This window comes from Bos indicus, chromosome 18 (genome assembly GCF_029378745.1).
Source record: "Bos indicus isolate NIAB-ARS_2022 breed Sahiwal x Tharparkar chromosome 18, NIAB-ARS_B.indTharparkar_mat_pri_1.0, whole genome shotgun sequence".
Lineage (NCBI taxonomy): Eukaryota > Metazoa > Chordata > Mammalia > Artiodactyla > Bovidae > Bos > Bos indicus.
In genome coordinates, this window is record NC_091777.1 from 53,292,251 (window position 1) to 53,306,063 (window position 13,813).

Consider the following 13,813-nt stretch of genomic DNA (forward strand, 5'->3'; position numbering starts at 1 on the left):
CCTGGTAGGGAGTCCCGCCCACATCTGGGGACTGGAGCATGGCTCCTTGGTAATCAGAACTGCTGCTCCTGCCACACTCAGGGCCCGGGTGCCATGTGGTGGGAAAAGGGCTGAGCACCCCGCCTGTGGAGGATGGGCCAGGACTTTGCCCAGGGGCCTCCGGTGACAGGTCCAGGCCTCTCCCCACCCTCGCCTCGGCCCCTGCCCTGGCCTCGCCCACACCAGGAACCGGGAGCACAGCTTTCTGTGCCAGTCCTGCAGTGCCCCGGGCACTGGGGGCCAGCCTCTCCCCTCACCCTGTCGTTCCAAACCGGTCTGTCCAGCTGTCCACCCCAAGGAGGGAAGCCTCCCGCCCCAGCTCAGACACCCCAAGAAAACCAGAGTCCAAACACGTGTAGTTACGTGCAGGCTTTACTCAGGGATTGGGGGGAAGGATAGGAGATCACAAAAGTGGGTAACCGTGGTGCCCTGGATGGCAGGGGGGCATTCCTTCTGCTCAGGCCTCCCCAGCCATCTCAGGGTGCTTCTGCCGCAGGTGCTTGTCCAGGGTGGCCCGCAGGCCAAAGGGCACGCAGCAGTGGGGACACGCGAAGCGGGGCCCGCCAGGCCCCAGGCCATGCATGCGGCGGTGGCGGTTGAGCTTGCTGCTCTGGGCACAAGCGTAGGAGCAGAGCTCGCAGGCGTAGGGCCGCTCGCCCGTGTGCGAGCGCCGGTGCACCGTCAGGTTGCTGCTGTTGGTGAAGTGCTTCCCGCAGAACTCGCAGCTGCCCCCAGGCCCCGGCCCCCGGTTCTTGCCTGCTGGCTTCAGCGTCTTCTTGGGTGACATCTTCTGGTTCTTCTCCTGGTCCGTTCTCCGCTCCTTAGTGTCAGCACCCCAGCTGTCCCCACCAGGGCCCACCTGAGCCCCGCCGCCAGGAGCCCCGGGTTCCTGGACCCCTGCCGTGGCAGCCGCCCCGGCCCCCTCTCCTCCTCTGCACGGGAGGACGCTGGCAGGGGCTGCGGCATGGGCGGCGGGCTCAGGAGGGGCGGTGGAGGCCTGCTCCTGGCCGGTGTCGGCCAGGCAGGGGCTCTGGGGCTGCAGCTGCCGGTGGGTCTTCTTGTGGCGGTTGAGCTTGCTGCTCTGGGCGCAGGCATAGGGACACTGGTCACAGGCATAGGGCCGCTCGCCCGTGTGCGAGCGCATGTGCACCTTGAGATTGCTGAAGGAGCTGAGGGTCTTCTTACACACGGGGCAGGTGGGGCTCCGCCGGGTGGGCCCCACCCGGGAGCCCTTGACCTCGGCTTCGGGCCCCACCACTGACGACACGGCCGACACGGCCACAGCCACCTCAGCCAGGCCCAGCAGTGGGGCCTCCGGGGACTCAGGTTCTGTCTGGTAGATGGACAGTCCGTGGTCCCACTGGGCGTGGCGCAGCAGTTTCCAGGCTCCTGTGAACTGTCGGCCACAGCGGAGGCAGTTCAAGGCCTTCAGGTCCTCGTGTTCTGCAGAGGGGAGAAGGGCCAGGAAGCAGTGTGACTGGCAAGTCGGAGCAGTTGCAGTTCACAGCTGCCAGCTGGACATGAGGTGTGGGAGAGGCTCTGGTCCAGGGGCTGAGAGGCAGCAGAAGAGGCCAGGCTCCCCGCCCCCGGGGGAAGCGGTGCAGAGAGCGGGGCGGACAGATACGGAGCAAGGAAAATCCATGCAGTACATGAATCCCTGGGGATTCCCTCTGTGTTTGAAAAGTCTTCAAGAAAAGGTTAAAAGAGGAGAGGGATGGATAGAGGAGTGCTAGCTTATAGTGGGGTCACGAAGGGCTGACCCAGTTAGGCCTGCTGGGCACCTGCCACCCACAGCTCCCTCTTAAAATTTTCCTTAGGAAAGACTTTCATTTTCCAGATGGGAAAACTGAGGCAAAGAGACCTTTCCCCAAGGTCACACAGTTAGGCAGGGGTAGAGCTGGGGTTTCAATCCAGAAATCCCGGGGAGTGGGAGAGAGAGGAAAATTTTTTTAGGAAAAATGATTGGTTTACTCGTAAAAACAGCTCTTGATAACTGGATGTCTCTGCCAGGCCCCAAATACTTGGGTTCCATCCATGATCCCCTTTTCCTGCCTTAGACAAGGGTGCCAAGGTTTAAATGGGGAGAAGGCTTAGCAGTCACCAATGTTTTCTTTTAACCCTCAGGTACTATTGGTAGTGTACTTCCAGATCCTTTTGCCTTTGTTTGGGATGGGGGCGGCTTTCAAGAGCACAGGTGGGGCCTGTCCTGACTTCCAATTGGTTCCCCTGCCCCCTAGCTGTGTGACCTTGGGCAAGAAATACACATCTCTGAGCCTCGGTTTCCTCATTTGCTAGAATATGGGGATCCTAGGGGTCCTCTCCCTTTTAGACTTGCTGTGACCTCAGATGGAGAATAGCTGAGAGTTCTGGTCCATCGAGCCCTCTATAAGCATTAACTGTTGTTTAGTCACTAAGTCTTTGCGACCACATGGACTATAACCCACTAGGCTCCTCTGTCCCTGGGATTTCCCAGGCAAGAATACTGGAGTGAGTAGCCATTCCCCTCTCCAAGGGATATTCTGGACCTAGAGATCAATCTAACCACATCTCCTGCTTGGCAGGCAGATTCTTTATCACTGAGCCACCTGGGAAGCCCGTCAGTGTCCACAATTCTCCCAAGCCCAAGCACCTACAGAGTGTTTTGTTCCCATGATCCCATCACAGCCCCACCCTTGCCCACAGGGCCAGCCTCCCTGCTGCAATCAAAATCCCCCCTCCCCCTCTCACTGCAGGACCCTCTCCCTGGCCCAGCCCTGAATATAATTCCATTTCTCACAAATCCCAGGGGCACATGGCACAGGGGCTAGAAATCCAGAGCTGTGTATGAGCTTCACAATCGATGCTGACCAAAAGCTCAGCTCGCCAGACGTCTAGTACCAAGTTAAGGGTTTTAATTCCTACCCACGGCTGGGAGCCCAGGTATCCAGACACCCAGGACCTGGCTGAAAACAGGGGCTTTCTGGCATGCAAGGCTGGGAGAGTCCATCAGGGAGGGAGGCCAGAAGCCCCTTCCCCAACTCCAAGCAAATGCCCAGCATCTTGATGAGAAGTGATAAATAAATGGAAGGGGGTGACAACACCCCCAGTCCAGCTGGCCTCGGCTCCCCTCCCCCAGGCCGCTGCCCTCCCCAGAGGTCCCCCCTACTGCCACACTGGTCCAGCCACCTGGCCAGTTATTTCTGGCCAAGGGGAAGGAGAAGTGAAACCAGATTGGGGGTGTGTGTATGGCAAATCCCCAGACCAGTCTTCTGGGGCTGGCCACACCCTGTGGGTGGCCCTCCTCCCCTGCCCAGCCCCGCCCCCACCTACCCCCCTCACCACCACTAGTCTCGGCCCTAGGACAGGGCAGGCCCTGGCCACGCCTAGGCTGCACCCGGTGGGGAGCCAGAAAGGGGAAGTAGTGCTCACTGCCTCGCCTGTCCAGCTCAGCCCCTCTCCCACAGGAAGCCGGGCCCTTGAACTTGAGACCGGTGACTGCATCCCGGCTCTACTCACCTGAGCCCTGGCAGGGGCTGGGGCCTCTGAAGAGCTGACAGCCCAGCTTCTTGTGGTCCACGAAGGCAGTGATGGCCTCCAATGGGAAGGTCTGCATGCAGCGGCCGCAGGTCAACAGATCTGGGTGTTTGTCGGTCCACGGCTGGCGGTCTGCAGGGAGGAAGCGGGTGGTGAGCGTGGGGTGGGGCCAGGATGGGGCCTGGGGGTTCCGAGGGAGAGGGGAAACCCGAAGGTCAAAAGGCAGGTTGGAGGCCAGGACCTGGCCAGGAAATTAAGGCAGGGGCCGGGAGTCGGGGTGGGGGAGAGGGGCGGGGGTCGGTGCCCCGAGGAGGTCCCACCCGAGAGAGAAGGGAGGGAGGTTGGCCCGGGGCTGGGGTAGGGGGCGCTCACCGTGAGGGCTCAGGGACAGCGGCGTCCACTGGTTGCGCAGGCCGAGGGCATGGATGAGGCCGCCGGTGGGTACGGGGCCGGCGCAGTGGCGGGGTTCGCTCTCGAACCGCTCCGGCGCGGGCACTTCCTTCGGGGTGAAGGGCCCTAACCCCGGGGCCTGCAGGGGCCGCGGGTCCGGCTCGGGCTTCACGTCGATGACGAGGTCTCGCATCTCCATCTCGTCGTCTGAGCTGGCGGCGGGCGGGGGTTCTATTCGGCGAGGCATGCAGCCGGCCTTGCGGCGGGACATGGGTCGCGGGCTGGCGGACTGGAGGACTGGCGGACTGGCGGGCGGAGGACACGCGAGGCGTGCGCGCTCAGACCGAGGCGCCCAGGTGAGTGACTGCGGCGACCCGCAGCGAACTCTTACACGTGCTGGCCCGGCCCGTGGCTCCGCCCACCGAGGCGGGGCCTGCCGGGGGAGGACTGCCCCACCCTCAGCCAAACTCAATCAGGACCGTGACCCCTGCGTTTGGCTGAATGATTGAATATAAAGATAACGAGTTCACACGACCACGCACAGAAACAGCTATTCCTGACCCCGTTTCCGGGCTGGTGGAAACTGAGGCACAAGGTGCCCACCCACACCCCCAAGCGAGAAAATGGTAGGGGCCAAGTTTCTAGCTAGGCGCCTGATAGTAATCTGACCTATTCCACTGAATACATTACAATAAAAATTCCTTGGGCAAACAAGGGTTAAGCGCCTACTATGTGCCAGGTTCTGGACTAAGCACTAAGATGCAGCAGGGTGGAAAAACAGACAATAACCCTGGCCTCTTGCAGGTTATTCGTTCAGAAAGACAGAGTCTCAACAAGATAAACTAAAATATGAAGTGCTGTCCAGCACAAGTGCCATGGAGGGGGGAGGGCAGAGCTAGGAAGGGTTATAAAGGGACAGGATCACTCGGGTGGGGTTGGGACCTCAGTTTTCTCCCCATGCCAGGCCTGTGTATTCGAGGAGTTCTGTAAATTAAGTTCTGTATGGACGGAGTTCTGTGAGAAAACAAGGTCAGCTCCAGGGACATCTTTTGACCACTTTAAAGTCTTCGGGTTTTTTGAGACGGAAGCCTTGGGAGGGTTTGGAGCCCTGGAGGGCCATGATCACAGACTCTGACTCTGCTCCTAGACCCGGACTCGCCATTAAAACCAAATAGCTCACCAATAGCCTCCTTCCGCCGGGGCCTCCTCCAACTTCCCTTGTCAAAGCTGCTCTCTGATCGCTATTTGAAGTGGCATCAACACCCTGCCCCACCCTCCAACCTTGCAAGTTTTCTTTTCTTCCTGGCACCAACCACATCACCATCTAGAACTGTTTGTTTACTCTCCTATCTCCCCTCTCCCTAACACAAGCCCCCCCAACCCCCAGAGGTCAGGGCCAGGGTCAGTTGGCTCTGGCCTGCCGGCAGTGTCCTCAGCCCAACACAGAGGGCATTTCACATGCTAATCTCCTGGAGTGCCGCTGCAAGCCTGAGGGCTCCTTCATATTGTTATTCAGGTCTCAGCTCAACCGTCCTCCAAAGACCAGAGGACCTCCCTGACCACAGGATCTAAGACAGCCCCACCCTGCCGAAGGCCGTACAATTTACACTCCATGACCTCCATCTGTCCCCAGTTCCCTCCTGGGCTTCAGGTTTCCCAGCTATGACCTGAGGTGGCTTCTTCTTCAATGCCACCTCCCATGACGGCCCAATTAAAGACGCTCCCCCAACCTGCTACCCCTCTATCTTATTTTCCTTATTTTATTCCTTTTGCATCCTTGTCAAGCCTTGAAGGACCTTGTCGGTGTATTTGTTCATGTAATAACCTATTGGATGTCTCTCAATCTCCCTAGAATGTAGGTTCTGAGATGAATGGAGCCAAATCCATCTTGTTCACGAACAGAGCTGCTAATGGTTCATAGTTCAGTTAACAGATTGTGTATTGAGCTCCTTCTATATGCATTTTTTTCAAAATATATCTGCAGAGGGTCTCTGTACCAGGTACTGGGTCTTGGGAATCCAGTGGTAAACTGAGGTCTACAAGACCCCTCCCTTAGTGAAACCGTGGGGAAGAATGAATTCTGAGTCCAGAGCAGTGTGTTTCCAACCCAGGACAGACATTCTGCCTTTCAAGGCCTCAGTTTCCCATTGTAAGACGGGGCTGTGGGGAGTCCTGCAAGGCAAAATGACCGCCTTTGGTCTCCCCCAGGTGCTGCTCTGCAAGGCTTTTTCCTGGTGCGTGGCTGCTGAAAGCATGATCTCAAGGTTTCAATAGGGAAGGTGGGGTTCAGAATGGAGGTGAGGGGTAGGAGTGTGCACGTGTACGGGGTGGGGGTGCCAAGTCCCATGTGCCTTGAAGCAGACGACAGGAGCCTCAATTTCTTCTGTAAAATGGACATCCTGGACGTCCACACCACGCAGACTGGTAGATCAAGAGCTCAGCGCAGGGTCAAGCCGCTAGCGGGGTGGCGCCCGGGGTCTGTGCTGATTTCCGAGCCCGCGAGCGCGCGCCCGCGACCACGTGGGGCGGCGGCGGCGGCGCGGGCGGAACCCAGGCTCGGAGGCTAGCGGCCCGCCCGGGCCTCTGCAGCTGGCGCGCCGGCGGAAGTAGGGGCGCCAGGCGCCGTGAATCTCAGAGTGGTGGGTCCCGAGCACGATCCCGCTCCTCGGTCCCAGCACAGGACGCCCACCCGCGTGCAAGAGCCCGAGCGGCGGAAAGAGGCGGGTCCGCGCTTGCAGCGCCGGCTACTGGGAAGTTGTAGTCCCCGAACACCTGCATCGGGGAGGGACTGCACTCCTAACGCAGCAGCGGAGACATCCCCGCGCCCGGGGTGAGTTGCGGGGGAGGGGGGAGGTGTCGGAGGTCGGAATGCAACCCCTCGGGAAAATAATAACGACGACGATAATAACAGTAATAATGGCTGAAGTCCTCAGACTCCGGCCTTTCCTGGAGCAGAATCGTCCGCTTAATCTGTGTCGGGAGGTTGGAAAAAAGTCCAGCCCAGGGCGGAGTGGGGAGTGGACGCCTGCGGGCCGGGAGGACCTACTTAGTATGAAAAAAGGAGAGCGACGGGTGGCCGGGGCGGAAACGAAAGGAAGCTGACCGGCCCTGGTTGGGGGCGGGGGGATTCAGCGCTCGATGTCCAGATGCTCACCGGACGCCCCATTTAACTAATTTGTATCCAGACCGGGTCAGCCCTTGGGGTGGTGGTTGTAGGCTGGTCAGTGTCTCGGTGAATTCGGTCTAGAGTCTTCGCTGTTAATCTGGTAGCTCAGTTGGTTCCCAACCCTGGCCACTGAAGGTTTAGCTAAGTGTCCACGGAGCCGATCATTCCTATTTTCTAGAAAGTGAACTTTGAGGCCCCCAAGGATGGAAGTTTGTGAGTCTCTTGCCCCTGCCATTGATCCAAGTGATGGGCACTTTAGTTTTTCTAGTGGGGAATGGGATCCAATTTTTTTTTCCCCCTGAAACCTGGACAGGAAATCCTTGGCTTGAAAACTGATAGGATTAAGGACTCTCGGCTTGGTCACCAGGAAGAATAGCTGCCTTTGCTGTCTTGGGCACACCCTACGTGACCTTTCTCAAACCATTTTCTTATCAAGTCACTCCCAGACCTCAATGGCTCTCCTTTGCTGACTGAAAAAACTGCCCTTTTGCATAGGGCAGGGGTGATGGCCCTGACTGTTAACCAGACCAACCTTGGTTTCTCCCTTTTCCTGTCAGTCACCAGCTTGCACCCAGTAAATGCTTTGGCATCGCCCAACTTCATTTTCCTCTTTGGGAAAATGGGGATTGTGCAGGTATGACCAAATCTTTTTTTTTTTCCTCTCTAGTAGCAAAAACATGGCCTATGTTGGCCCATGTTTAATTAAATTTTGTTTTACTAAGGAATTTAACAGCTTTCTGGCAACTTGCATATTTCCCATCAGCCCTAGAGGGGGGTGTTTCTCCTAGAACACTCAAGTGTTAACCTTCAAGTGCTGGGAGAGAGCCCTGGGGGCTGGTGACCCTGGACTAAACTGGGAATGCCGTGGTCAGATACATTAGAAAATGTGCATATCCCTTAATCTCCTTCACAGCCATCTGTCTTGTAGAAGTCCCATTAATTCATTGTTCACTGTGGTCTTGCCCATCAGGTGAAAACCTGGGAGTCTTCCTTGGCTCTGCCCAGTCCCTTAGCAAATAGTGAGGGCTCTCAATCCTCAACAGATAGCCTAATCCAATCATTTCTCACTGCCCCAGATAACGTCATCTTCCGTCTTCCCCATGAGGTGGCTTCCTCACTGGGCTCCCTGCTTCTCCCCTTGCCCCTCACAGTCCATTCTTTGTGCAGCAGGCAGAGGGATCCTATGAGTCAGACCCTGCTCCTCCTCTACTCAGAGATACCCCAGTCCTCAAGGCCCCTGCCCCCACCTCCTGCACACTGGCCTCCTTACTATCACCCAGTCACCCTTCTATGGGCTTTGAGTTTGCTGTCCCCTCGAACTGGAATGCTTTCCCCTCCATATCTCCTCATGGCTCAATTCCTCATTCCATTCTGGTCTTTGCTCCAATGTAAGCTTATCAGAGCCTTCTTTCCCGGGCCCCTTCCTGGAAACCACCTCTTACCGCCCCCAGGCAGGGCCAGGTGTCCCCTCTGGGCTCATGAGGCCCCCGGGCTCCTTCATTCCAGCCCTGCCTACTCTTGGTGTCACATCTGGAGCCCTAGTGTATCATCCACTGGACGGTAGGGCCGGGCTCTTTGGTTCCCAGCTGGGTCTCCAGCACCACCCAGCGTGGGTCAGGTGCAGAGAAGGCAGTTGGATAATAGGGGGAGTGAATCCTTCCACAGATATTTATTGAGTGACCCCTGGTTGCCAGCCCTTGTGATGTAATCGGACATGTCCCTTCTCCCAAAGGCTTACGTGCTGTGGCAGAACAGATGGCACATGGGCAGACAAGTAAATGCATATTGTCAGGAGGTGATAGTGATGTGGAAAAAAAAAGATACTGCAAGGTGAAAGGGCTATTATTTTCCTCCCTGGAGGAATGTTTGAGCAGTGACCCGAGTGAAGTAAGGGAGGAAGGCAAGCCATGTATCTGGAAATATATATGTCTCATGTATGGAAGAAGGTTCCAAGCAAGAATAGCATGTGCAAAGGCCCCGGGGCAGGAATGTGCTTGGCATTTTCAGGGACTGACAACCGTGACCACAGGGTAGAAGGGAAGGAGATGAGATCAGAGAGGTGATAGGGCCTTGGATTGAGGACTTTTGCTTTTGGCCAGATGTAGTGGGAGCCATGGGAGGGCTCTGAGCAGAGGAGGTGTGAGATCAGACTTAGAGCTGCAGTTGAGAAACGTTGATTCATTTCTCTGCAGGATCCTTTCTTGCAAGGAGCTGACAGTTGAGCTGCTGAAACAGGAAGAGCTTCACGAGAAAAAAAGACAATCCCAATCACCTCTGTATGGTGAGTGGCCCTGGGATGGGACCTGGGTACCTGATTCGTGTCAGTCACTTCAGTGAATCACTTTAGAGAGGAGGGGACTGAAGCAGGGGGAGGGGTGTACTGCCTGAAACTTAGGTCCTCTCTCCTGCCCACAATGCCAGCATCTCCTTATATGCAGTCAGCATCAGTGCAGTGGGCAGGGTGCAGGGTAAATTAGGGGTGTGAGATTAATGTACGCACAGTACTATATATAAAATAGATAACCAACAAGGACCCACTGTATAGCACAGTCGGGAACTATACTCAATATTCTGTAATAACATATAAGAGAGAAGAACCTAAAGAAGTGTGTATATATATGTATATGTGTGTATATATATATAGTTTTCATATATATATATATATATAGTTTTCCCTGGTGGCTGAGTGGTAAATAATCTGTCTGCCAATGTAGGAGACATGAGTTTGATCCCTGGGTGGGGAAGATACCTATAGAGGAAATGGCAACCCACTCCAGTATTCTTGTCTGGGAAATCCCATGGACAGAGAAACCTGGCGGGCTACAGTCTATGGGGCTACAAAGAGTTGAACATGACTTAGCAACTAAAGAGCAAAATATATATATATATTTTAAATATATAACTGAATTATATATCTATTTTTATATATATACATATAACTGAATTGCTTTGCTGTGTCCCTGAAACTCGCACAACTATACTTGAAAAAAAAAAAACCCAACCTCAGTGTAGCAGCATGTAACATGTTATAGGCGAGTGCTAAACTTTCACATTTGTTGGGTCATTTAGTCCCCGTGGCAACCCTGTCAGGTTGGTCCTCTTGTCAGTCTATTTTATAGATGGGGAAACTGAGGCACAGACCTAATGAGCAGCTCCCCCTAGGTCACACAGCAGTACCAGCACTCATACAGTTGTTATTCAAGTGTAACTTCAATGACACTAGGGAGAACCTAGTGTGTAGGTCATGAACCTATGGTGCACAGGCCTGTTGAATCCTGATAACAAGTGGAGGTGGCCGTTGGTGCCGTTTCTCCACACAGTGGAAGAGGAAACATCTTTTGCTTGAGGTCTCTTGCTCTTGTCTCTTGCTTGAGGTCACCCACCTAAGCAGGCCTGAGAGCTCAATTTCCGTTCCATTCATTCCAGCAGACACAGTATTTAAGGAGTCTGGTCTGTATGCCGCCCCGTGTTCCAGGAGCTGGGGCTACACAGAGGGGAAAAAGCAAGGTCGCTACCTGTGGGGAGGCAGCCATGTCGCAGGGAAAAAGACCATAAGCAGACCAGTAAATAGACAACATCATGTGTAAGAGAGGGGCACGCTCTGAAGAATGAGGAAGCCGACTCAGACGAAGGGGGCTGAAGGGGAGATCTTGAAAACAGGCTGCTCTGGGAATGGGGAGAAGGCAGTACAGGCAGAGGGAACCCCACTACCAGGGCCCACGAAGAGACCACACCAGACGTGCTTGAGACCAGCAGGGAGACCAGTGCGGCCAGGTGGAGAGAGTAGGCGGGGGCGTGAGGCCAGGGCACGGGCGGGATCCGGAGCATGCAGGGCCTTGAGGGCTGTGGTGAGGACTTTGACTTTGACTCTGAGCAAGACGGCAGCCAGGGGAGGGCTCTGAGCTGAAGAGGGATGTGATCTGACCTAGGTGTTAATGGGGTCCCTCTGGCTGTGTGTGAGGACAGACTGACAGCGGGTAAAGGTGCAATTGGGAGTCCAGTGAGGAGCTGACTTCAGTAGTCCAGGCAGGAAATGACAGTGGCTAGACCGAGCTGTTGGACAGAGTGAAACTATTAGGTTGTGAATCAGTCAGTTCAGTTCAGTCGCTCAGTCGTGTCCGACTCTTTGCGACCCCATGGACTGCAGCACGCCAGGCCTCCCTGTCCATCACCAACTCCCAGAGTTGACTCAAACTCACGTCCTTTGAGTCAGTGATACCATCCAGCCATCTCATCCTCTGTCGTCCCTTTTTCCTCCTGCCTTCAATCTTTCCCAGCGTCAGGGTTTTTTCAAATGAGTCAGTTCTTTGCATCAGGTGGCCAAAGTACTAGAGTTTCAGCTTCAGCATCAGTCCTTCTGATGAATATTCAGGGCTGATTTCCTTTAGGATGGATTGGTTGGATCTCCTTGCTGTCCAAAGGACTCTCAAGAATATATATATATATATTTATTTTTTAATTTAAAATATATATTTTTCTCCCTGAGCATTTCTTGTTTTTGTTTGCTGCTTCTAACCAGGGATAACCCGGTTAGAGTTCCCTAAGCCGGGATAACCCAGGCCACTTCCTTGGTGGCTCAGATGGTAAGGACTCCGCCTGCCAACACAGGAGACCTAAGAGATGTGGGTTCAATCCTTGGGTCAGGAAGATCCCCCTGAAGAAGGAAATGGCAACCCACTCCAGTATTCTTGCCTGGAGAATCCCATGGACAGAGGAGCCTGGCAGGTTACAGTTCATGGAGTTGTAAAGAATCGGACACAACTGAGCAACTAACACACACACTCTTATGAAAGCACCAAATCCTAACCACTGGTTAATCCTAACTAGGGAACTGCCTGCGGCCCCGCCCCAACATTTGTCTTTTACGATCTAGATATTTTTGAAGAACCAGGCTAATGTTTTTGTTTTTTTGGTAGACTGTTTCTCAGTTTGAGTTACCTCAATAGATCGAGGTCATCCGTTTTGGCAGGGCCACCATAGACGGGGTGCCCTGTCCCGAGTGTGTCATATCAGGATGCCTTTGGAGTTTGTTCGCCCCATTACTGTACATGTTGATTTTTATGCCAACGTTAGACTGGTGTCTACCACTTTCTCCACTGCAAAGTTACTCTGAAGTCTTTACAAGGAATATCTTCTGAGGAGGTACTTTTAACACTTTGCAGATATCCTGGGCCTTCTCAAACGTATGGTAAGGACTTTCCCCTCTCCTCCCTGTATTTCATTTATTTATTAAAAATAAGTATGACTCAAAAAATTTCACCCTTAAAAAAAAAAATCCCCCTTTTGAGCTGACTCCTGTGTGAATGGGAACTTATTTGGAAGATGTGCTGTGCTTAGTCCCTCAGTCGTGTCTGACTCTTTGTGACCTCATGGACTATAGCCCCCCAGGCTCCTCTGTCCATGGGGATTGTCCAGGCAAGAATACTGGAGTGGGTTGCCACACCCTCCTCCACAAATAATGGATTGGATGGGCTGTTTGTGAGAGAGGTCAGGGCTTGTTCTTATAGCAAATATTTATTGCTAGGGACCGGGGATAAAAGCAGTACAGGGAATTTCTTGGTGGTCCAGTGATTAGGACTCCACACTTCTACTACAGTGGGCCATGGGTTCGATCTCTGGTCCAGGAACCAAGATCCTCTGGGTGGCACAGCCAAAAACTTAAAAAATAAAATTTAAAAAGCAGTGCAAAGGCTCTGCTTTCATGGACCTTATAAATGGGGGTGATAGGTCCTGGGAAGAGGGGTGACTGGCCAAGGGATGGCACAGATTTTAGAAGAGGGACTTAGGAGTGGGGTTTTGGACAGGTTAAGTGGAAATGGGATAGATAGGCCTCTGCCCCAAGCCCCCTCTTCCTGTAGCTCCACACTCCCCATAATGACTCCCTGGTCTACTTCTTCACCCAACAGCCAGGATAATGCAGACTCCGCTGGCCACTCCTGTGCCTGTGCTCCGGCTCCCCCGGGGTCCTGATGGCTCCAACCGAGGCTTTGCTCCCGATGGACGCAGAGCCCCGCCGAAACCGGAAGTCCCGGAGCCTCCAGAGTCTCGGGAATCCTGGGAACAGCAGGCTCGAGCCTCCCTCCGGGAGCGCTACCTCCGCAGCCTGCTGGCCATGGTGGGGCGCCCAGTGTGCTTCACTTTGCACGAGGGTGTGCAGGTGATCGCCCACTTCGGAGCCACCGACCTGGACGTGGCCAATTTCTATGTGTCGCAGCTTCAGACTCCAATAGGCATTCAGGCTGAAGCACTGCTCCGGTGTAGTGACATTATCTCATACACCTTCAAGCCATAAAGACTTCATCGTGTTCATCTTTCTGCCTTGGGCGTAGCTACAGTCTCCCAGGCCTCCATATGTTCCTGAGCTTGGAACTCTGGGCCCCAGAGAGTTCAGAACCCCCTTGGAAATTCGCACCAAGCTCCAAGCAACTCTGACATCTCTGGACATCCAGGGTGTAGTCAGTAAACTTCTGCAACCCCATGGGTTCTACATCCTGTTGAAAGGAATGCTCTACCTCACAGAACTCTCAACTCTACAGATATATGGGCCCCATGCCAGTTCCTGAGGATTTGGGACAGAGGGAGGGAATAAAGGACGGCAGATTACCTAATGGGAAATTGTCTATTGAAGAGGGTGCAAAGTTCAGCCACCCTGGAAATATTCCCCAATGCTTCCCTCCTGCCAAGGAATCAATTATCTCAGGAAAC

General features: G+C 54.4%; 2 protein-coding genes across 6 annotated transcripts; one reads left to right on the forward strand and one right to left on the reverse strand.

Annotated features, from left to right (window-relative positions):
* Positions 1–393: 393 nt before the first annotated feature.
* On the reverse strand, positions 394–4,213 carry ZNF296 (zinc finger protein 296). The gene is made up of 3 exons (XM_019979577.2): positions 3,925–4,213; positions 3,535–3,684; positions 394–1,482 (listed from the first exon to the last, which is right to left on the reverse strand). The coding sequence occupies exons 1-3, from the start codon at positions 4,211–4,213 to the stop codon at positions 497–499; spliced, it is 1,425 nt and encodes a 474-aa protein (XP_019835136.2). The 3' UTR covers positions 394–496.
* On the forward strand, positions 3,507–13,812 carry GEMIN7 (gem nuclear organelle associated protein 7). 5 transcript variants are annotated; one of them, XM_070771245.1, is made up of 5 exons: positions 4,174–4,298; positions 6,151–6,176; positions 6,618–6,772; positions 9,301–9,389; positions 13,015–13,812. In XM_070771245.1, exon 5 carries the CDS (start codon positions 13,023–13,025, stop codon positions 13,398–13,400), a length of 378 nt encoding a protein of 125 aa, XP_070627346.1. In that variant the 5' UTR covers positions 4,174–4,298; positions 6,151–6,176; positions 6,618–6,772; positions 9,301–9,389; positions 13,015–13,022; the 3' UTR covers positions 13,401–13,812. The 5 variants fall into 5 exon arrangements, with proteins under 5 accessions (XP_019835138.1, XP_070627344.1, XP_070627345.1 ...); XM_070771243.1 differs by lacking the exons at positions 6,151–6,176; positions 6,618–6,772 and adding an exon at positions 12,182–12,296 and having other exon boundaries at positions 4,166–4,298; XM_070771242.1 differs by lacking the exons at positions 4,174–4,298; positions 6,151–6,176 and adding an exon at positions 12,182–12,296 and having other exon boundaries at positions 6,258–6,772.
* The last annotated feature ends 1 nt before the right edge of the window (position 13,813 follows it).

Bases quoted from the DNA above. Each gene is read 5' to 3' on its own strand.
- GEMIN7 (XM_019979579.2), top strand. From the start codon at position 3,616: ATGGGAAGGTCTGCATGCAGCGGCCGCAG. The intron at 3,645-9,300 runs GTCAACAGATCT...ATTTCTCTGCAG, and splicing joins TCTGCATGCAGCGGCCGCAG to GATCCTTTCTTGCAAGGAGC. The intron at 9,390-13,014 runs GTGAGTGGCCCT...TTCACCCAACAG, and splicing joins ATCCCAATCACCTCTGTATG to CCAGGATAATGCAGACTCCG.
- ZNF296 (XM_019979577.2), bottom strand. From the start codon at position 4,213: ATGTCCCGCCGCAAGGCCGGCTGCATGCCTCGCCGAATAGAACCCCCG. The intron at 3,685-3,924 runs GTGAGCGCCCCC...TCCTCCCTGCAG, and splicing joins GCTGTCCCTGAGCCCTCACG to ACCGCCAGCCGTGGACCGAC. The intron at 1,483-3,534 runs GTGAGTAGAGCC...TCCCCTCTGCAG, and splicing joins CAGCCCCTGCCAGGGCTCAG to AACACGAGGACCTGAAGGCC.